The 23251-nt window shown below is 38.3% G+C and overlaps 1 protein-coding gene across 3 annotated transcripts in view; it reads right to left on the reverse strand.

Annotated features, from left to right (window-relative positions):
• Positions 1-22820, reverse strand: part of SYDE2 (synapse defective Rho GTPase homolog 2) — a 50910-nt gene extending 28090 nt beyond the window's left edge. For 2 of the 3 annotated variants that reach the window (XM_027058720.2, XM_027058721.2), the window contains exons 1-3: positions 21336-22819; positions 10758-11441; positions 2487-3589 (exon numbers count right to left, since the gene is read on the reverse strand). In XM_027058720.2, the coding sequence (XP_026914521.2) occupies positions 2487-3589; positions 10758-11441; positions 21336-22650 (3102 nt within the window). In that variant the 5' untranslated portion in view covers positions 22651-22819. Of the gene's footprint in view, positions 1-2486; positions 3590-10757; positions 11442-21335 lie in introns of all 3 variants that reach the window. The other variant, XM_053214342.1, reaches the window with a different exon arrangement.
• Positions 22821-23251: the final 431 nt, after the last annotated feature.

Raw genomic sequence — 23251 nt, forward strand, 5'->3', positions numbered from 1 at the left:
GGTCACATCATCACAAGACATGGTAGAATCACAGATGATCCAGAAAATGAAACTAAAATTTTAACAGGATCAAAGAAAATGCTATTAGAAGAAACTAATTTGATTGAGTGGAGCCCTTCTGGTGTAGGCACACTTAAGTGTCACAAAATCCCATAATAAAGATGTATCCCCTTGAACTTGAGAAGGAGGTGAACCTAGAACAAGTTAAAGAAAGCAATACTTCAATAGTAAGTAATAAATTAATGGTAACATGTTGTCCACAAAGCTGAAAATACAAAGGTAATTTTTAAAGGTGAATAAAAGAAGATAGATCTAATACAGAGATTTCAAGGAAAAGACACTTTAGGATATACCCCTAATTTCAGAGGCTGACTTCTTAAATCAAACACTTCAAGTACATGCTTAATGCCCCTATCAGTGATAGAATCTGTACTGGATAAACCAGGAGTATGATTTCCATCGTAATTTTTCCCATTGAAAGCAGGGGATAGGTGGTAATAGCCTTCAAAGCATTTGGAAGATGCCACAAACTATTTTTGTATGACTGTTAAAACCTGATGCTCCTGATAACAAACACAAGAATAATTACTGCCTAAAAAGGTAACCAAAATTTAAGCAGTGTGCTAGTCTGTAAAATGTAGACACAATAAGCCTCTTTCTCTGGCAGGGCAGGGGAGAGACAGAAAAAGCAAAAGAAACAAAACAAACAAACAAACAAAAAAAGGTGTTTAAAAATTGCAGTTCCAAATGGACTACTATAAATTTTTTACTTCATAGGAAATAATTCTTTATTAAAATAACTATTTCTAAACTTTAAGTATAGAAATAAAAAGCATTGCTAAAAATATTTTGTGGGTATTTAAAATAAATTACAACAGTCTTACTCATAAAGAAAAGAAATGCTCAAACGCTACTGGGGATATAACAAAGCAATCAGTAGCTAGTTGCAAGAGGCACTCCCTAGCCAAACTTGGGATAATTTAAGCTTCAAAGAATAATGACTATAACTGATTGTAACAAATTGAATAAATAAAAACTCATGAAAAAATTATAAGTTTTATATACCCATTCTTTATAAACTATCTCAGAAAATAGATTGTAAAAGTACAGTGCTATTTGGGTTACTTATTTTAAAATTCAGTTGTAAAAGTTTGTTTAATAATTTGAAATTGGCCTAATCTCTGACCTTTCTACATATTGCCTGAAAAAAAATGGGAGAAAAACAGAGAACCTTAAGAAAAAGTAACTGGACCAAAAGTTGGATTGGAAACTAAAAGCCGTATGTATTCTCATATAGAAAATATAAATTCTATCTGAATAATAGAGAAGAGGTTTCAAAAGCTCAGATGTACCTCTTACCTTCAGGAAACTACTGCATCTACTTTTATAGATATACGCAAATAAGGCCCACAGAGATTAAGTGACTTGCCCAACATCACACAGCTAATTAATAATGGAGGAGAAACCGGTACCCAAGTTTCCTGCATCTTAATACAAAACCCCACTAACTTACACTGTTTCTGTAGTTTCCACATCAGGTTCAAGGTGAGTTATTTTAAAACTCTTTTCTACACATAAAGAAATCATAATTCTGATTCGTTGATATTTACCTCTGATGTTTTTAATCAATGTCATAAATTCTGATAGTATTAAAGCAGAAATACTTCAGAATATCTAATTTTAGGCTTAATTTTTGAATTTAAACTATTACTTGCACCTCAGAATAACATCCTGAATGATATGCTGTTTCTCATTGTCACAGTCCACATGTATTAATGAAAAAAAGATAAGGTCTACAATTGGTTAACATTACATATCTTATTATATATAACACCAGGGTTTTTGTTTTTTTTAATGGGCTGCTTTTACATTATTTTATTTTATTTTATTATTTTATTTTATTTTATTGTTACCTTCTCACTTAAAAGGAAGAGAGAATGAGACATGTTATTAGTAGGACCTCTCCTCATCCTCCACAATATCCCAAAGTTCAGAGACAAATAAGCTTATGTATGCTTCCTGAAGTGTGGGATGAGGGAGAGTAGGGAACAAGGACAGGGAGTTAGTTTTAGGAGTATAGCAGGGTTTTAAGATTCACTGTTGGAATTTTGTACCACAGGAATGTCAAACCATGCAGAAACATTCCTTAAATGAATTAGTCTTTGCCTATCATAGCTCTGGCTTTTCTTAGGAATGTCATTGTAAAGCAATCCTGATAGCGAGGTATAAAACCCACATAACTCTGCATCACAACATAAATTGTGGAACCATCTAGCATGCTCTCAATTGCTCACTGACAATGTAGGTGAAGATGTGAATTATACCCTAAACAATAATGGGATAAATTTTAAAAATAGGAATGAGAAAATGTCTAAATTAGATTTTTTTAACCTTACCTTGAATCCCTTCCCCCAAGACTTACTATAAATTTAATTAATTAAGGTAGATAAATACATCGGGAGGTAGTAGAGAAACTGAAATAATACCTGACAGCCTCTCTTTTCAATTTCCATAATACATTTTTGTATCAGAAGTGGCACCATCAGTCCTGTATTTTCTTTCTCTACAACTTTTCGAATATCAACACCAAATATTACTGGTTCTCGATTTATAGCCAGTCCAGGAAGAGAATTATCCCACTGTTCCAGAAGAGTCACTTTCACATAAATAAGACCTCTAGGCTCAAGTTTGACAGCCAACTGATGTGTCTTTGTCACTCTGAATAAGGTGGGGAGAACAACAGTTCCGTGACAACACACTCGATTTTTTCTTGGAGTCGGTTCCCAACTGAATACTACTAATTTCAAATGCTGCGCATTTTCAATTTCTATGTTGAAAGTATGATCCATGTCTAAAAATGTTGTCCGACATGTGAGCAAAGCTGTTCTTGCTTTGTTTACTGAATCTACCTGAATTGCACAAAAGACATCTTTTGAATCTATCCGAGGTGGTTTTAAATCCTCCGCACCATAGAAATGCACACTCATGAGCCCAGATATGTACTGAGAACACTTAGGTTGATCAGAAAAACTATAATGTCTAAAAGCATCAATGTCTATTTCACTCTTGCTGCAACTACTTGGAATTATTTCTTTTCCCTTTCCAAATTTGTTGTCAGATCCATGTTTGCTAGATTTAGTTATAAGTTCAGGTGAATCTCCATCACTGAGGTAACCACCTTTGCAGGAATACTTGGAACTCACAGATGTTTTCTTCTGGTAGCTGTGCTGAGAAGATACACTGGTATCCAGATGGTACCGACTTATGACATTCCTCTTAGCAGCTGTGGTTGTGTTCCCAGAAGGTAGAATATTGGCATGATGAATTTCTCGACAGGTACATTTAGACAAGGAAGGAGTATTATCTGGATTGTTCATGTAATTCAAAGTTCCTTTAACGCTCAGTTTTCGGCTAAGTTCTGGCAACCTTTTCATTTTCATGGAAAGTTTCCTCACAGTTCGTGGAGATTTTATTTTATCTGGGAAAGACCAGTTAATTGAACTGCTTTTTTTCACAGGGCTAGGGCTTGGAGAAGATAATTCGGTGGCTCCCAATTCAGTCTTATTTGTAGCACCTAGGATCCCAGGACCTTTAAAAAAAAAAAAAAAGATATTATAAGGTGATATGTTTTGATTCCTACTTTATAAATCAACAACTAAACAGACTCTCCCATGGACAGAAATTTCTCCCTTGTTTTATCACACTGGGGAGATTTAGTAAGTTACAAGTTTAGGTAAATCTCCATTACCACCTTCAAACACAGTATCAAGGATTTCCAGGGGTGCCTGGATGGCTCAGTAGGTAGAGCAAGTGACTCTTGATCTTGAGATTGTGCAAGTTTTAGCCTCATGCTGAGTGTAGAGATTACATAAAAATAAAATCTTAAAGAAAGGGGGGTCGGGATTTCCAAATGGCTTAGGGTGGAAAGAAGCATCTTCGTCTCCATCTTCTTTTCTACTTTAAAGGTTTGGAGGAAGGGTAATATAGATTCCTTTTAAATCTTTCCCACTGCAATATAATTCAGGGAGTATGTTATTTTATAACCATGAACAGTGGATATCAGAGGAAACTAGGAAAGCTTCCTATTTTGATATGTTTATTTTGGCATATTATCTATTTGAGTGTTTATTTAGAAATCCTACTCCAATTTTAAAAAGAAAAAAGAAATCCTACTCTAATAAAAGAACATTTGTTTATACTTCTCTAAAAACTAAATTTTATCACATAGCAGTGTTTGTTTTTTTTTTAATTTTTTTTTTTTCAACGTTTATTTATTTTTGGGACAGAGAGAGACAGAGCATGAACGGGGGAGGGGCAGAGAGAGAGGGAGACACAGAATCGGAAACAGGCTCCAGGCTCTGAGCCATCAGCCCAGGGCCTGACGCGGGGCTCGAACTCACGGACCGCGAGATCGTGACCTGGCTGAAGTCGGACGCCCAACCGACTGCGCCACCCAGGCACCCCAAGCAGTGTTTTTTTTTTTTTTAAAGTTAAAAACAAAACAAGATTATTATTATTATTTATTTACCTTTTTTTTTTAAGTAGGCTTAATGCCCAATGCAGAGCCCAACACGGGGCTTGAACTCACCACCCTGAGATTAAGACCTGAGCTGAGATCAAGTCAGATGCTTTATGACTGAGCCACCCAGGCACCCCAAAAACCAAATAAGTTTATAATTTTGACAACTACGAGCCCTTTCTTTCTTCGATGTTCCCTCAGAACATATCACGAAAGATTATATATAGAATGAAACACAGTTAATCAAGAATAATTGAATATTGATTAATCAGTCAGAGAAAAACAAATATCATAGGACTTTACTCATATGAGGACTTTAAGAGACAAAACAGATGAACGTAAGGGAAGGGAAACAAAAATAATATAAAAACAGGGAGGGGACAAAGCACAAGAGACTCATAAATATGGAGAACAAACAGGGTTACTGGAGGGGGTGTGGGAGGGGGGGATGGGCTAAATGGGTAAGGGGCACTAAGGAATTCACTCCTGAAATCATTGTTGTACTATATGCTAACTAATGTGGATGTAAATTAAAAAAATAAAACTTAAAAAAAAAAAGAAAAAAAGAATAACTGAATATTGAATATCATAAAGCTAATTGAATAATTTTAAAAACTATAAAGACATTTTCTTTCTTTTATTATTTATATACAATAATTCCCTGGAACTTCAAAAGCTAAATTAGGGCCTTTCCTTGCAATTTCAATATATTAAATAACAGTACAGAGACATAAATAAGTTTTGTTATCTTCTCAGTTTTCATGAAGAGTAAAGCATTGAAATGTTTTTGATTTTTTTCTCCACACAAAAATAGCTTTTTCCCCCCCTGAATGTCAAAATTATCCAGGTTTACAATAAAAAGTTTTTAAAAGACACAAAGAAATCCATATAGCCTAAACTGAGCTATTAAGAGATGAGTCATTATAAATAGTGAGGTGAAAATAATATCCAAAGTAGTTTAACAGTAAATTGTTAAAAAGTATGAAAAATTAATTTAACACTTAGTATGCACAGATTCTGATTTAATTCTTGAAATAGCCCTAAGAGTTAAGATACCACAAGCATCCCATCCTCCAGACAAGGACCTCATGCACAGAGCTGATTTGTTTAAGATCACAAAGCAGCTAAGTGGCAGAAACAGGTACAATTCAAACCTAAGCATAGGCCTTCAGAGCCTATATTCTTAAATACTGTACTTTAGAGTACTTCCATCCTTCTAAACATTTTTCTGTCTATACATATACATTAAATTGATTTTTAATGGTGGCTTCTTAACCATTATTAAGAAGTTAAGGGGCACCTGGATGGCTCAGTAGGTTAAGCATCTAACTTCAGCTCAGGTCATGATCTAATGGTTCATGAGTTTGGGCGCATTAGGCTCTCTGCTGTCAGCCCAGAGCCCACTTCAGATCCTCTGTCTCCCTCTCTCTCTGCCCCTCCCCCAACCCTTCCCTCTCCCTCTCTCAAAAATAAATAAATGTTTGTTTTTAAATAAAATATTCCATTTAACCTTAAACTTTCTTTTTTCTTTTTTTTAAGTTTGTTTATTTACTTATTTATTTAGAGAGAGGGAGGGAGGGAAGGGGGGAAAGAGAGGGAAAGACAGAATCCCAGCCAGGCTCCAGGCTGTCAGCGCCAGCCGGGCGCAGGGCTCAAACTCACAAACTCACAAACTCATGACCTGAGCCAAAATCAAGAGTCAGACGCATAACCCACTTAACTGACTGAGGAGCCACCCAGGGGCCCCTCAACCTTAAACTTTCAATCCCTCAGTTAAAAAAAAAATGTATAAACTGACTAATCAATTTTATTTTAAAATGTGAAACTGTTCCTATTTAAGTGTTTAATAAAGCAAAATGAAAATAACTTCTAAAATCTATTATATAAGTTTAAACTTTCTTTAAAGAAACAATTTAGGGGTGCCTGGCTGGCTCACTCAGGACAGCATGTGACTCTTGATCTTGGGGCTGGGCCTCGAGCTTACTTAAAAAAAAAAAAAAGAATGAATGAAACAATCTATGATTTAAATTATTTAAAATTTAAATGAGTTTTTCACACTTCCTCTAACTATTCCTTATAAAGATCTCTAATGACCCTAGTATCAGAGGTTACTCTATAAAATACTACATTTCACAATTAAAATAACAAAAGAGAGTATTAATTCATTTCAAAATCAATAGATTAAATGACCTTTCTTTTAAAGTGCTAATATAATCTCCCTCCTCCCCTTTTTATGTGTCCTAAAAACAAAGAAGTGGTTTCTTTATAGAGAAAGGACTATTTTAAGTATGCCTGCGGGGCTTTTCTGGTAAATAACAAATAAGAAATGGAATATTTGATAAACTAGACAAAGCATTCCCTTGTTACTGTAAATTGTAATACAATTCTATTGGTTTACTGGCCTAAAACATTCTATAGTAATCAGAGTCCTGCTGTAGTCTACAATCTATTTTGTCAATGGCTTAAAAAGCTATCCAGTATATTAAATTGCTCTAGGTTCTATTAAAGTATTACGGAGTTAATTTAACATTTTGACTTTTTTTACACATCATGCATTAAATATTCTTACTGAAGTCTTTAACTATTAAAATGAAATACTGTGTATGTTAGCAATTTCTACTTCAGACAAGACTAAACTTATTAAAATAAAAATGCTTTGTTTTTATAAAACCCAAGAGCTGAAATACTACCAAATTCAATAATTGCTTAAAATTAAACCAAAATTATACTAATCAAATCACAGACTAGCTATACAGGGAAAGTACAAAATGAAAATCTTTGTAAATCCATAAACTAGGCTAGAATCAAGTGAAACTGGCACATTCCTTCAGCACCTAGAACAGTAACTGGCACACAGCAGAAATTGAGCATTTATAGAGTAAATCAATTAATCAACCAACCAATTGTCAGTTGCCTGTAAAGTGGTAAACCTTTTAGGAAATATAATATAGTAATTACTATAATAGTTTCCAGCCATAAAAACCCAGTAATGATACTAGTAATTAATCCAAATAAAGTGAAATAGATCATGATGACGATCACTCCTCTAGTAGTGGAAATAATCTATTAACACCCAACATAACCAGTCAAATAGATTAGGACACATCAACCCTATTAAATACTATAAAATTGGTAAACAATAATGTTAATCTACATGTAACAATACAAGATGAAAACATCAAGTGGAAATATCAAAAACCAAAAACAGGGGCACCTGGGGAGCTCAGTCAGTGAAGCATTCAACTCTTGACTTCGGCTCAAGTCATGACCTCAGGTCGTGTGATTGAGCCCCAAGTCAGGCATCAAACTGGGCAGGGAGCCTGCTTAAGATTCTCTCTCTCCCTCTCCCTCTGCCCCTCCCCTGTACATGGGGGTGTGGGGGAAGGGGCATGCTCTCCCTTTCTCGAACAAAACAAAAACACCAAAAACAGACCGCTATGATCGCAACTAGATAAAACATAAATATACATATGGGACTTAATAAACAAAATAACAAGTCATAATTGTGTTAGAATGTTTAAAAAATTGTCAGCGATACTAAATATACTCAAGCTTTTTTATTTCTTGATCAGAAAATTATTTTGAAATTCAACCATTATCTTTGCCTATTTCTCAACAGTTCTCATTTTTGATGTTTATTTATTTTGAGAGAGAGAGAGCATGCACACAAGAGCGAGAGGGGGAGGGGCAGAGAGGGAGGGAGGGAGGGAGGGAGGGAGAGAGAGAGAGAGAGAGAGAGAGAGAGAGAGAGAATCCCAAACAGGCTCCACCCTCAGCGTGGGGCTCAATCTCACAACCCTGAGATCATTACCTGAGCCAAAATGAATAGTCAAATGCTTAACTGACTGAGCCACCCAGGCACCCCTCAACAGCTCTGTTAATATTGCTAAAGAAAACAGATCACTTTAGGTAACCTTTCTGATCAAACTAAAACAAAATGATGACATACAAATAAACTAAATATTTCCTTTAGTCAACTTAGGACTGTGCTTATTATATTTTAATAAGATGCTAAAAAGAAGAATAACAGAGAGAGAGGAAACATAAATAACAGCTCTACCCTACTTTCAAGTTTTTGTTTTTGTTTTTATAATATCTGTTAGTCTTTCTAGGTTCACAATTTACCACAAACATAAAATAATAAAGTTTGAAGACAGCAACTTAAATCAAAATATGTGTAACTTTACAGACACTGGCTTTCTAACTTTGCTGTTATTCTTATGCCCTCTTGCCTTTCCTGCACCATACAAACCCATCACTCTCTGCCATACTCCTGCAAGCTTCCCTACCACTCCAATCACAACCTGTATTCCAAACTATTATTTCATAAAGCATTTATTCCTCTTTCCATCTAGCTTACAAAAAAAAACCTACAAATTCTTCTGAAAAATCAGTCTACAATTAGAAATGCACACACACAATTTTTTTAATTTTAAAAATGTAAAAAAGCAGGCTCTGTGCTGTCAGTGTAAGCCGGACGAGGGGCTCGACCTTACAAACCGTGAGACCATGACCTGAGGCAAAATCAAGAGTCCAATGCTTAACCGACTGATCCACCCAGGTGCCCCACTCACAAAATTTTTCATTACCTTCAATCCTAACATGGCAGTGGCGGGGGCGGGGGGGAATACTTAACTTTTCTAGTATAACTTTTCCGTGTTTCTTTCAAACTGACATAATATAGTATACACTGTTATTTAACTCACTTTTTCTCTTATCATATAACATTTATTCCACCTCCACATATCCCTGAGAAAAGGATTCAAATCCAAGTAATGTATTTGTAAAGCACATAATTATCAGCAAGAAGTGAGAAAATTCAGGGGCAAATCCAAGAACAATCAAGCCTGGTACTACTACAGGCAACTCATGTTTAACATCAGGAGAAAACTCTGGGAAATGATGTAGAATTATGACACCCAGGGCATGAGAGAGCTGAGGTGGTTCTACACCAATTCTGGTTGGTGGGCACTCCAACAGTCACTCACTGAGGGGCACTCCTAGGCTTCCTGCAGAGAAGTTCTCTAACACTCCTGCCAGAATCCTCAAGCAGAGATGCAGATACTGATGTTTGGATGGAGGCTTTTCCCATCTAAATAAATAATAAATCCCAAGGGATAAGGACAAGATACTGACAGCATCTGTTATACGCCACATCTTTGAATATTCTGTATCATTTGAAATTTTATAAATTAAAACAACTTGATATAAAACAGAACTGCTTTCTAGCCAACATTTGATATTTGCAACTAAATATGCTCTCTGCTATTTCCTAGTGTGTCTGGGACCAAATTTTAAAAGAAGCACATCAAAAACTCAAGGCAATCAAGGAAGAAAGAAACCATTAGGTTGAACTATTTCATATAGTGTTCTGCAGATCAAAAACTGTCAATTTCATATGGTGCAACCTAATATGCATCAAACTTCAATTATTTCTTTTCTAGGTTCCATAACTATTGCAACACCCACCTACTTGCGAGGTCTTTACTTTTACCTCTCATTTATTTTTTCTCTTCTTCCTTTCCTTTGTTCATGAGGAAATGTAGGCATGAAACTGTAAAGTAATAACTACTGATACACGGACTATACAACTTTTCAGCTATAGCCAGGCTAGGTATAAATGAATGAATGAGTGAATGAATGAATGAAGCAAAATTAGATTTACATAAAGAATATATCTTGGGGCGCCTGGGTGGCTCAGTCAGTTAAGCATCCAACTTTGGCTCAGGTCATGATCTAACGGTTTGTGAGTTCAAGCCCCGCATCGGGGTCTGTGCTGATAGCTCAGAGCCTGGAGCCTGCTTCAGATTCTGTGTCTCCCTCTCTCTCTGCCCCTCCCCCACTTGCAGTCTGCCTCTCTCTCTCTCTCAAAAATAAACAAACATTAAAAAAAATTAAAAAAAATTAAAAGCAAAAAGGAAATGTGTCTTTCTCTTCTGCACCTCATGATCCCACTCTTTCAACTAAGAGAAACTAATTAAGGACAGACACACTAACAGTTGGTGTAGGACTACCCCAGCATCTTCACCCCTTACAAAATCAAGTCTGTGACAGGAATAACTAAACCACCATCTATATACAAATATTTGTAAACGTTTTTGAAGTTTTCTTTATTTTTATGAAAACACACTCACTTTGTAAGGAAAAGTACATAGCTACAATAGACATCTATATTTAGTTTTAGCTACTGTCCAAGAATTGAATGGAAGAAGAAAGGCAAACATGTGACCATCTTTACCTGCAAAAGGAGATTTCAACATGAGACTCTCCTCTACCATTATTCTTTCTTGTGTCTTGTGTCCAAGCCCTTGCTTGTACTGCCGCACGAGCTCTGTGGAGTGGATGGACTCAACAGGATTCACTTCATTTGACTGTGATGTATGAACCTTGCCTCTGTGTTCTGAAGAGTACAGCAAGCCTTCAGTGTACTGTTCTGCTTTCATTAGGTCTGGACCAGACAATACTCTCAAACTAACAGCAGGAAACTTCAGAACAGCAGGGTCTGCCTCACCAAAACTCAAGGCATTTGATATACCAAAGTCATCATCCTCAGGAATGGGGTTGTACCATATTTCTCCTTCATCATCTGCATCATTTTCCTCATTAAAATCTAAAGAACAATTTTTTGATAATGAAGAATTTGTAGCATTACACACCACATATGTACAATATTCTTCAGATGATTTGAGGAAAGGTCGTGATAACTGATGTTTAGGTGAGATGGATAAATGACTTCTGTCTTGGCATTTCTTATTTTCTTCTTCCAGGTTAAAAGATCTCAGAGTACTCTGATATAGCCAATTGCGTTTCTTTGACACAGTGATGCTGTTAAGTGGCTTATGACCTCTGATTCCAATATTATCCTTCAGATCTTCAAGTTCTCTTCTCTTCACTGAAGACCCATAGACATTTTCAAATAAATCTGTTTCAAAGAAAAAGAAGAAAGTAAAACATAATGCCTAGGATACCAGGAAAAACCAGTCACTTGAGATCAGTTATTAACATACTATTTTTAACAATGGAATATTACTCAGCTATCCAAAAAGAATGAAATTTTGCCATTTACAATGAAATAGATGGAACTAGAATGCATTATGCTAAGCAAAGTAATTCAATCTGAGAAAGACAAATACCATGATTTCACTCATATATGGAATTTAAGAAACAAAACAGATGAACATGTGGGAAGGGGGAAAAAAAAGAGGAGAGAGGGAAACAAACCACAAGAGACTCTTAATGACCGGAGAACAAACTATGGGTTGATAGTAGGAGGTGGGTGGGAGATGGGCCATACCGGCACTTGTGATGAGCACTGGGTATTGTATGTAAGCGATGAATCACTAAATTCTATTCCTTAAGCCAATATTGCACTATATGTTAACTAAAATTTAAATTAAAAAAAAAAGAAAAAACTAATATTTTTAAAGGAAAAAAAGAAGGAAAAGTAGTATTACACATTTGGAGACTAAAATGAAACAAGAAACATTTTGGCTTTTTCACTAAAAATAATTTTTATTATTTAGACTACTAGTAAAAGTGACATAAGAATTCTAAGAAAATGAGTAAACAAACTCTAAGATTGTCTTTATAAACATATTTGGGCTAACAAAGACGTACCCCACACAAAACACACTTAAGCTTATACAGAATGCTTTGTACACAGTATGACTTTAATTCATATTTTGAATAATTTTATTTTTCTTTTTAAAAATTTTTTAATTTTATTTGAGAGAGAGAAAATACAAGTGGGAGAGAGAGAGAGAGAGACAGAGAACCTTAAGCAGGTTCCGTGCTCAGTGCAGAGCCTGGTACGGGCTAGATCCCATGATTCTGAGATCATGACCTGAGCCAAAATCAAAAGTCATGCTCAAATGATTGAGCCCCAAGTCTGGCTCTGTGCTTGATGTGGAGCCTGCTTAAGATTCTCTCTTTGTCTGTTTCTTTCCCTCTGCCCCTCCCGCACTCATGTGTTCTCACCCTCTCAAAAAAAAAAAAAAAAATGAATTAAGGAATTCATAGTGCAATGAGGGTCATCAAATGCTTGATATGTGTTTGTGTTAATGTAATGTGATAAGATTTTTTTGAGAAAAATGTACACATAACATCAATTCCACATAGAGAGGTAAATGTTTTGCACATCCAAAGAACTGTATAAAGCAGGCTTCAATTACAGTCAATAAGCTAAATATATACCATAACACTAATTCACTAGGCATAGAAAGTTAAAACAGAACCACATTTCTAAAAATTTAAGATCATACTAAAGGTTTCTAAATTATGGAATTATAGTCCTGCTACTTCACGTGTATATATGGTTGATTCATCTTGTATTCTAGCAAATAAAATATGAAAGCCTAGTAACAGAGTGATAAAAACACATTAAACTATGAGGAGCTTAGAAACAACCACAACGTTAGGTTCATGCATAATCAAGGCTTTCAGTAACCATCCTCTACTGAAAAAAAAAAATCCCTTAAAAAATGTAAACTTGTCTTTTTTCATCCTAAATATTACCCAACCAAGTAGATTAATTTTTTAAAAAGCTAATAATAATTTTTAAAAATATCTCAAACACAAACTGGGTTTCAAGTTCATCTAGTTCAGAGGCAGGAATGAACTAGGAATCAAAAGGGAAGAAAGTTCCCGTGAATGTCTACTATGCCAGGCATTTACTTACTCAACAAATATTTATTGAGTACCTATTATGTGCCAGGAATGAGAGATAAAGCAGTAAGAAAGCCCTTAACCTCCACAACAATGTTAAGAAAATGACTATTTCCATAAGGCAGAACAAGTGAGGAATATGGTCAAGGTGCTAGCTGTAGTATTCAAATTTAAGTCAATCTAATACTAAAATCCATGCTCTTAACCTGTCTCCCCTATACCATGCTACTACCCACCAAAGGTAGGAAAGCAGGTAACCCTTTCTGAATGTGGTGATAGTATCAATCCAGTTAACTGCTCATAAGGATTGAGTAATGGTGGAAATATCTTGAGAACTATATAACTCAGGAAAGTAATTTGCCCAAGATCAACTGGTTCATAAATGGAAGAAGCAGTACTCAAAATAAACTCTTATGACTCCAAAGTTTGTAGCAATACACCTGGGCTACTAGAAAAGAGATACACACCTCTACCCTCCAGGATTTAACATGCAAACATGTAACGAATATTCAATAAATAACTTGAATTAATTTAGTTCAATTTAATTAATGAAAAACATGAGGATTCAAGTCTTTCTTTGGTTCTGTCTCCTTTAAAATTAAAGAACTGATTTAAGAACTGAAAATCAACACATACTCAGGAATCACTGGGGCTTCCAGGTTGTTAGTGGTAACATCTTTTTGCCAAGTGTACTAAAGTCCAAATCTATTTCACATTTAAGCCCAAGTCCCCTATTATTTAATAGCATTTCAGATGATCAAGGGACATTATTGGTAGTTTTTACACAATTATAAATTTGAAGCCAAAAGTATAAAATTATACAACTCATGATAGCTAGGAGTCATATATTATTTTATCATTTTCTCAGATGTCTCTCAGCAGATCCAAAATTTTATATAGTTAAATTATTTTGAGTCCTATTGAGTTTTTGACATACATTTAAAGAAATAAACATGCTTTTACTTGTACTACACTCCAAGGAAATGTAATGACAAAAACAAAGCTACTAGCAACCCGTATTTAAGCAAATTGATATATCTATTGATATAAGTATTTAATAAATGTGTAATATTAAAAGGAATAATTATACCATGAGATACAATGCAACTATTTTTCATGAAACTACAGACCACAAAAACTTGAAACCAAATAATCTGACTGCTATTGCTGAATAATTCAATATACTACATGATACTGAAGTTAAAATTTAGAGATAAATAGGTACATCATTATGATTTCTGATAAAGGCCAAATTCATTCATTTATTAAAACTGAATATAAGCAACACATTCAGGACCTTAATTTTAAACATTTCATTTTTATCTCAGGTAACTAAACAGATGCATATGAATGTAAATTACACAGAAAGCTATCTGCAATCTTCCATTTACTCCCTTTTATGCTAAAATTAATGTTAAACCCTACTGGCATAAATTTAAATTATCTTTAGCTCCTGTTAGCTTTACCTACAGCTATGTTCACTCACTCACACACACACACTCACAATGAAAAGAAAATATAAGTAAAAAAAGATATCAAAATAAGTACGCAAAGTTGCAAGTCAAAAATGTCTTTATTCTCTTATAATTATACATGTTGTGGTATAATTAATGAAATGAGTAATTAAAATAACTTTACTTTGAAAATCCGTAAGAGAATGCAGAAGTGGCAATTAAGTTTTTCACTCAGAAAAATATCCTACATAGTAGTGAACTACTCAAGCCAATTTTTTGTCCTCAACTATTATTTCATAATAAATCAAATGACTTACTATTACTAAACATTTAACTAGTGCCCCACCTCAAAATCATCAGCAAACTGAGAAATTATGGATTTCAACCTTCACTGAAATTGTACAGTATATACAGACATCTTTTCATCATTTAAAAAAGCCCTACTGCAGAAACAAACTTTGTTGCTTTTGCTTACATCTCCTTAAAAAATCCTAAATAAAAGAATTCTTACAACATTGTATTAGAATTTAAATAAATACAAGCAATCCTGCTTAGAGTCAAACCTGTCAGCCCAGATGAAATGACTAGAATAAATACAAGCCTTAGGTTTGTACATGAGTTTTTATATACATGTGCCTTTCTCTTTTCCAGATACATCTAAGTGGGGAGATGGGTACAATGAAAAGGAAGTAAGTTATTTTTCTGTTTTACGTTTCCTCCCTTGTGACTAGCAACAAAACCCTTAAGAAAAAAAAGCTGTGCGCTAGCTAGCTTTAGGGACAGTAGAGAAGAAAACTCTGAGACTGTTTGCAGTTCCACAAAGTAAGAGGGAACAGCAAGACAAAGATGCACAAAAGAAGGGCAGGATAAGTAAGTGTCCCTAAACAGGTGTGTGTTAGCTCGATTGCCAGTGTTCTTCAAGGCAGTACTCCTTACCTTCTGATCATTTCACTCTCTATCCAGAATCCTAATGATCTGGGCAAGGTAGTATTCTCACAAAGCCTGATTACCTTTCTCTTGGTAACAGCTAACTAAGCACCAATTATCTTTTTTCATCCTCACAGCAACCTGAGGGCTGAGTGACCTGTTCTAGGTCACAAGCCTAGTCAGTGATGGGGTCTGATCAGACAACTAGAGGCTCTATTCTGTTAACCAGCATATTACATAGCCTCCTCTCTAGTAGATTCCACAATCTCATGTTTATTGGTGCAAGATAAGACCAATATGAAGGGAACTGCTTAAACTTGTCACATGTAAGCAGTAAGTATAAATATACATAATAAAACTGAAGCTGAAAGACCTCAACTGCTTTGTTCTAATAGAATTTAGTTTAAGTATCAAGTATCAGAATAAAGTAGAATGCTTCTTCAAAACTTTAATAAATGTATCAAGATAGGTGATTGGGGCACTGGGAACTCTAGAACCTTGCTACTCAAAGTACATAACAAACAGCCTCATCTACACTGGAAGTTTGTTAAAATGCAGAATCTCAGGTCCCACCCCCCACACCTATAAATCCACATTTTAACAAGATTTTCAGAGTTTGAAAAGCACTGCTCCATAACCACACTTTGAGTGGCAAAGGTCTAAAAAATAACCTTAGTGATTCTCAAAAAATAAATTCCACTTATAAATGTAGGACTTTCAAATCAACACACCATTTTCTGCTGAATTTGTAATTCTCAGAGTTTTCCTGCCACCAGCAACTTCAATGTTCTGTGGCACTCTTCCAAAAAAAAAAAAAAAAAAAAAAAAGACAACTGAACTTGCTTCCAGGGCCATAATGGCAGAATTTCTCAGAGAGGGATTTAAAGTTAGAAGACAGCCAAACATTATATGCCTATTGATACTAATCATGAATAGGGCTAATGCATAAAAGAATTTGTTGAAAAAATTCATAAAGATCATGTAGATCATAAAGAAATTAGAGCTACAAATACTGCAGGAAATAGAATAGATGAGAATCTGCATTATAAATCTCAACCTAACAAAGTATAATGTATGAAATCACACCAATTAATACTATTTTAAAAGAATTACCTAAAATTTTCAGACAAAATATTAACAAGTTACATGCCCTAATTTTTTTTTTTCACAGATCGTGTAACAGCAAAAGTAGAGTCAAGGTAGGCTAATTATTTTTTAAGGCAATAAAAGGCTGAAATAGCTTAACCTAGTGCCTTTGAATTTATTCCTGAGTACTATATGCTAATTAAATATATTTATAAAGACTTATAATGAAGTATAGTTGGCAAATAGATTAAAATCCCTTTGTAATCTACGGCTTGCAGAAACTTGACAACATTTATCATGTGTAATGACTTTAGATTTCTTAAATAATCATCTCAATTAAGTACAAATTGGCCAATCTGTGAACATCACACCCAAAACACCAAATCATTGGCATTATTATACTATCTAAAGTTTTAAAGGTTCTCAGTAGGAGACAGAAATCAAAACAAAACATCATTTTGGCTTCCAAAATGAATTTAAAATCATTCCAAATCATTTAAAAATGATTGTTATGTGGTCTCAAAAATTTTCAAAATACCTAAGTATTAGATAGATTAGGTATCTCCATCCCATTAGTTATTCTGTTATAAATTCTTTAACTTCATCTTGAAAGAAAACATTCTCATAAATAATACTGAATAGAAAAGTGTGATATAAACCTTTTGGTGTATTTAACACCTTTATACAATCTAGAATGAATTACTTCATCTGGAATGCCCAATTAATTTTTTAGAAAACATGATTTAGGGGCTCTTGGTGGCTCAGTTGGTTAAGCACCTGACTTCGTATCAGGTCATGATCTTGCAGTTTATGAGTTCGAGCCCCGAGTCAGGTTCTGGGCTTACAGTTCAGAGCCTGGGGCCTGCTTTGGATTCTGTGTCTCCCTCTCTCTCTGCCCCTCTCCCGCTTGTGCTGTCTCAAAACTAAATAAACGTTAAAAATTTTTTTAAAAAGAAAAAGGAAAACAGGATTTTTTTTTCTTTTAAATTTTTTTTTTAATGTTAATTTTTATTTTTGAGACAGAGAGAGACAGCATGAACAGGGGAGGGGCAGAGAGCAAGGGAGACACAGAATCGGAAGCAGGCTCCAGGCTCCGAGCCATCAGCCCAGAGCCCGACGTGGGACTCGAACTCACGGACCTCGAGATCGTGACCTGAGCTGAAGTCGGATGCTTAACCGACTGAGCCACCCAGGCACCCCGAAAACAGAATTTAAAAGTAAACTCTAGAGGGGTGTTTGGGTGGTTCAGTCAGTTAAGTGTCTGACTTTCGCTCAGGTCATGATCTCATGGTTCATGAGTTTGAGCTCCGAGTCTGTGCTGACAGCTCAGAGCCTGGAGCCTGCTTCAGATTCTGTGTCTCCCTCTCTCTCTCTGCCCTTCCCCGGTTCACACTCTCTCTCTCTCCCTCTCTCTCAAAAATAAACACTAAAAAAGATTTTACTAAAAAAAAGGTGGAATCCAGGTAACATCAATCTTAACTAAAGTAAACATTTAAAGGTGAAGGTTTAAAATAGATATACTGATTTTTTTAAAGCTTTTTTTTTATTTTGAAAGACCGAGAGAGCAAGCGCGAGTGGGGGAGGGGCAGCGAGGGAGAAAGGGGTAGAGAAAGAGAGCGCATGCGCGCGCGCGCCCGCGAGGGGGGAAGAGAGAGAGAGAGAGAGAGAATGAATGAATGAATGAATGAATGAATGAATGAATGAATGAATGAATGAATCCCAAGCAGGTTCTGTGCTATCAGTACAGAGCCCAAGGTGGGGCTTGATCCATGAACAGTGAGATCATGACCTAAGCCAAAATCAAGAGTCAGACACTTAACTGACTGAGCCACCCAGGCGCTCCTAAAATAGATATATTCACTTAAAAATTATCTTAATAGGCCACCTGGGTGGCTCTCAGGGGTAAGCCTGGGACTCTTGATTTCAGCTCAGGTGGTGATCTCACCCTTCCTGAGGTTGAGCCCAACACCCATCCCGGACCCCCATCCCCACCTGTATCTCCGCCCATCGTGGGGCTCTGCCCTGAAGGTGAGAAGCTGCTTAGGATTCTCTTTCTCCCTCTTTCTCTGCCCCTTCCCACCTCGAGAGCACTCTCTCTCTCTCTCTCTCAAAATAAATAAATGAACATTAAAAAAAAAAACAACCCTATGAGAATTCCCCCATCTTCTTTGCAATTTTGAGGTAGTTACCTACCCTCTAAACCTTGTTGAAATTCCATTCATCTCCTCATTTCAAGCAATTTAATATAATTAATTGGATCAGGCCTCTAAGGAACTTTAGCATGTGTTTAACCTCATATAAATAGGGGTTTTGGAGTCATTGAGACCTGAGTCTGAATCCATATAATAGTTTGAATCCCTACACTAATATATACAAACCATATAATACTAGTTTGTGCCACCCTGGGTAAACTTCTTGACTGTTTCTTTTGTTGTTGTTAAATGACAGGTGTCATGGGGGGGGGGGGGATATGCAGGGGGATTATGAAAACCACATAAAGTATCCAGATGGTTTTAATAAGTTCAACTAACCTTCATGAAAAATAGTTAAAAAAAAAACAAGATTAACTCTCCAAATCTACACCAGATATGTAAACATTACACAAGTTATTTATATCTTTCCTAAAAGATGATTTGAAAGGAAATAACATCTGAGAAAGTTATTTAAACCAGAAATAACTCAAGCATTTGCTTAGATTTCTTGTAAAATATCTAAAATACTATCACATAGTAATTCTAATGTTTCATTTTAATTTATTTTACAGTTACTTCAATTTAATTAGTTTCTCAATGAAAAGAATCAATGAATTCATTCTTGAGCATTATTACATTTATTATTACTTTAAAAATCCTTGAATGTTTATTTACACTATAACTGAGGATCTTAAAGCCATCAGATGGTAAATGTTTCCTTTGCAACAAAAGGGTAAAAAAAATTGACTAAAATTTTATGCAGATTTTTGTTATGGGTGAAATTTAACGATCTTACAAAGAGTTAACTGAACCAAGATCATGGGAAGTAAAGATATAGTAGCAATAAAATATAAAGATTACAAATACTTTACTCCTGCAAATACGTATTTTTTTAATGTGAACTTAGCAAGTACACCTCCCTTTACAAAAAAAAAAATGTACATTCTGTTATCCTTTATTCAAAAGAAATGGAATAAGTTTGGGGCACTTGGGTGGCTCAGTTGGTTAAGCATCCAACTTTGGCTCAGGTCATGATCTCACAGTTTGTGAATTTGAGCCGCTCCTAGGGCTCTGTGCTGACAGCTCAGAGTCTGGAGCCTGCTTTGGATTCTATGTCTCCCCCTCTCACTCTGCCCCTCTCCTGCTCATTCTCTCTCTCTCTCTCTCTCTCTCTCTCTCTCTCTCTCTCTCTCTCTCTCTCTCCCTCCCTCCCTCCCTCTCATCCCCTCTCCCTCTCTCAAAAATGAATGAACATTAAAAAAATATTTAAAAAAAAGAAATGGAATAAATTTGAGGATAAATAGGATAAAGAAATGGGATAAATTTTGACAGGTATGGATTAGAGATTTATAGACTCAAAAAAAAAAAAACTTTTCAAGTTTGTATATGCTTTAGATGAATCATTTGATTTGTCCTCACTGTGCGATTACAAGTTTTGTGAACTTTGTTTCTCCCCAGTTTTGTATTTATTGGTTAAACAAAGTTAATGTGTATAAACCCCAGTCCTGGAGGATTTGTAATTCTTACCAGAGAAAATGCTAAGTACTGTGAATCCTTTTATATATCATAATTTAATATTTTTAAATTAATGACATATATGTCTTTTTGTTCACTAAAAGTCTTTGTATTTAAAATTGTAGTTCAAAGGATCATGTTGTTTTGGACTCAGTTTGAAAGTACTGTCCTTTCAGAAACGAATTTTTACTATTGACAACATAATTACCAAATATACTTAAGTTCACACATGACTTTAAATGAATGCACTTTCTTAGAAGTACTAGACATCTTTCTCTTGATTAAAACACTGGTGCCCTTATTTTTCCACAATAAAAAGATTACTCACTTTGTTGGGGTTTTTTTTTTTTTCTTTTGTTGTTGTTGTGGAAGGAAGAAGGGAGGAAAGGTGGAGAGGTGAAGTACGTGAAATCCTAGTGACTAAAAAAAAATTTTAGTTGGTAGTTTGGTTTGTTTTTGGGTTTGGTTGTGTATCAGTTGTGTGCACGCGGGCCTGGGAGAGAGACGGAAAAGAAAAAAGAAAACGTGTAATGAGTAAAATGACAGTTTATGAAGCCCATAAAGTCTCCCTTGAATCAAATTCAAATTCACAAACTCCACAAAGTCTACGGATTTGCCTAGAGCCACAAAGAATAAAAATGAAGGCAGCACCGCCCAACTCTGTACAAAAAGCGTGTGATGAACTTAACCTTTACTCAGTGTAGTATTCAGGAGTATGCACGCCGGTTTATGGAAGAAAAAACAAAAACCCCAAATTCCTCATGCCACTGTCTTTTAAGGGGAGGGGGGAGACAAAACAAGCGAATGCATTATACTAAGTAACCTGGTGCATTCAGCTGCCACTTACGTGTCACTTACTTTGGCACCGGCACGTACCTGTCTGCAAATGCATACCTCTTTCTTGTCTCTTAAGACAGAAGCCCAGTTGGTAAACATTAAGACTCAAAGAGTTAGCATTCTGATCGCAAAGTATCCTACCTGTTAGCGTAATTCTTTGGTCTGGAGGCACGGAGAGGACTTGGCTTTCACGCATTTTCAAGGCGCCCAGATTTGTAGGGTTCGCCTGCGCTCCAGAGATTTTGGGGGATGTCCCACGGGAGCGACCCTTCATTCCCAGGGACAGCAGACGTCCTTTGTACATCCACTTCTGCAGCTTCTTGACTGTCACCGCAGGAGGCTTGAGGAAGGGAAGCCCCTCCTGGCCATCTCCTTTGCGGCTGCGTGCCACAGCTGACCCCGCAGGATCCCTGAAGGGGCTTCCCGTGGAGCGGCCGGGGTCCTTGGAGCAGGGAGGCCGGAGGCCGGAGGGGGCCGCGGCCGGGGCGCTGCCTCCGCTCCAGCCGTCCATCCCGCCTCCACGTGGCGGGGGCTCGTCCAGGTCCCCGCGCACGCTGCACCTGATCCAGCTGTCGCTCGGCCACCGCTGGAAAGAAGGAGGCTTGGCACCCACCCGGAGGCTCTCGAGGCTTCTGCTGCAGGACAGCCGCATCCGAGGAGTCCGCAGGCGGCCTCCCCCCGACTCCCTCGGAGGAGACCGGGGCGGAGACACCTGCTGCCAAGGGCGGCCACCGCCTCCCCGCTGCCAGTCTCGGGGGCAGGCTCGGCGGTCCGCAGCGCCGCAGGGGGAAGGCGGCTGGCCCAGAGCCCGGGCTCCCACAAGGCAGCCGCGATCCGCCCAACCCCTGTCGTCCCGCCTCGCGCCCGAGTCAGGGGGGAGGTCGTGCATGGCCTGGATCAGCAGATAATAGGCCTCTCGCAACTGGGTCTGCAGCCTGCCTGTCTCCAGGCGGCCGCCCTCCGCCCCCAGGGAGGAGCCCGCCGACGGGGGAGGCGGGGGCCACCGCTCCGCCTCCGCCCCCTCGGGCTCGGGCGCCGACTGGGAGCCGCCGGGCACGTTCTCATAGTAGTCGGCGTCGTCCTCCTGCTCGGCGTCGTCCTCTCCGCTGCCTTCGGAGCCCGGCGGGGCGCGCAGAGAGGCGCGAGTGAGCCCGCCACCCGAAGAGACGGCCTCCTTCCCGCCGCGCGGCCGAGGCCCGAGCGCTCCCCACCGCTCCGGGCGCCCTCCCGGGACCCGAGCCTCGGGGCCCCACGCCTGAGGCGACGGCGGGGGCCGCTCCAGGCTCGGCCGGGCTCCGCCGGCGTGCTCGCACGAGGAGGCGTCCGGGGCTCCCTCGGCTACCACGGAGGCCGCCACCGTAGCTGCAGCCGCCGCCCGGAGCCCGAGCCCCCCGGCGGCGCGGGGACTCCGCCTCCCACGGAGCCTGGACAGCGTCCTCCTCAGAGGGTCCGCCATCCCCTCCGCCTCAACAGCCAGGCTCGCCCCCGCTGCGAGAGGAGGACGGAGCCCTGTTGGGGAAAAATCTGCGCTCGCGGAGGCGGCGGCGGCGGCGGCGACGACGGCGGCTCCCCATGACCGGCGCTGGCCCTCGCGGGCTCCTCACATACTTGGCATAACTCTGCCGCGGGAGGGGGTGGGGGAGGGCGGCGGCGCCGCAGAGCGCATGCCCCGGAGCCTCGGGCCGCGACGGGACGCGCAGTCTGCGGGCGGCTGCGCTGCGTTCCCTGGGTGGGCGCGCGGCGCTCGGCGTGCGGCGGGGAGGAGGGCAGGGCAGGGAGGCCCGCGAGAGTGAGCTAAAGTAGACGCGGGGAGGCAAGGGGAAGCGCACGGAGCGCGCTACGGTCGGAGCGTTGGGGAAGGGGGGTAACAGTGAGAGGTGAGGCAGAAAAAGAACGAGCAGGCAGGTGAGTCTGGGCTGGAAGCCTGCAAAGTTTTGGAGAAAGGGAAAGTGCTCTCCTAGCTGCCACCCCGTCACCTTCACCACCCTCCCTCCCCATTGCCCCCAGTGCACGAGGCGTGTCTATTACAGCAAGTTCTAGCTTGAGAGAAAACAAGG

This window comes from Acinonyx jubatus, chromosome C1 (assembly GCF_027475565.1).
Source record: "Acinonyx jubatus isolate Ajub_Pintada_27869175 chromosome C1, VMU_Ajub_asm_v1.0, whole genome shotgun sequence".
NCBI lineage: Eukaryota > Metazoa > Chordata > Mammalia > Carnivora > Felidae > Acinonyx > Acinonyx jubatus.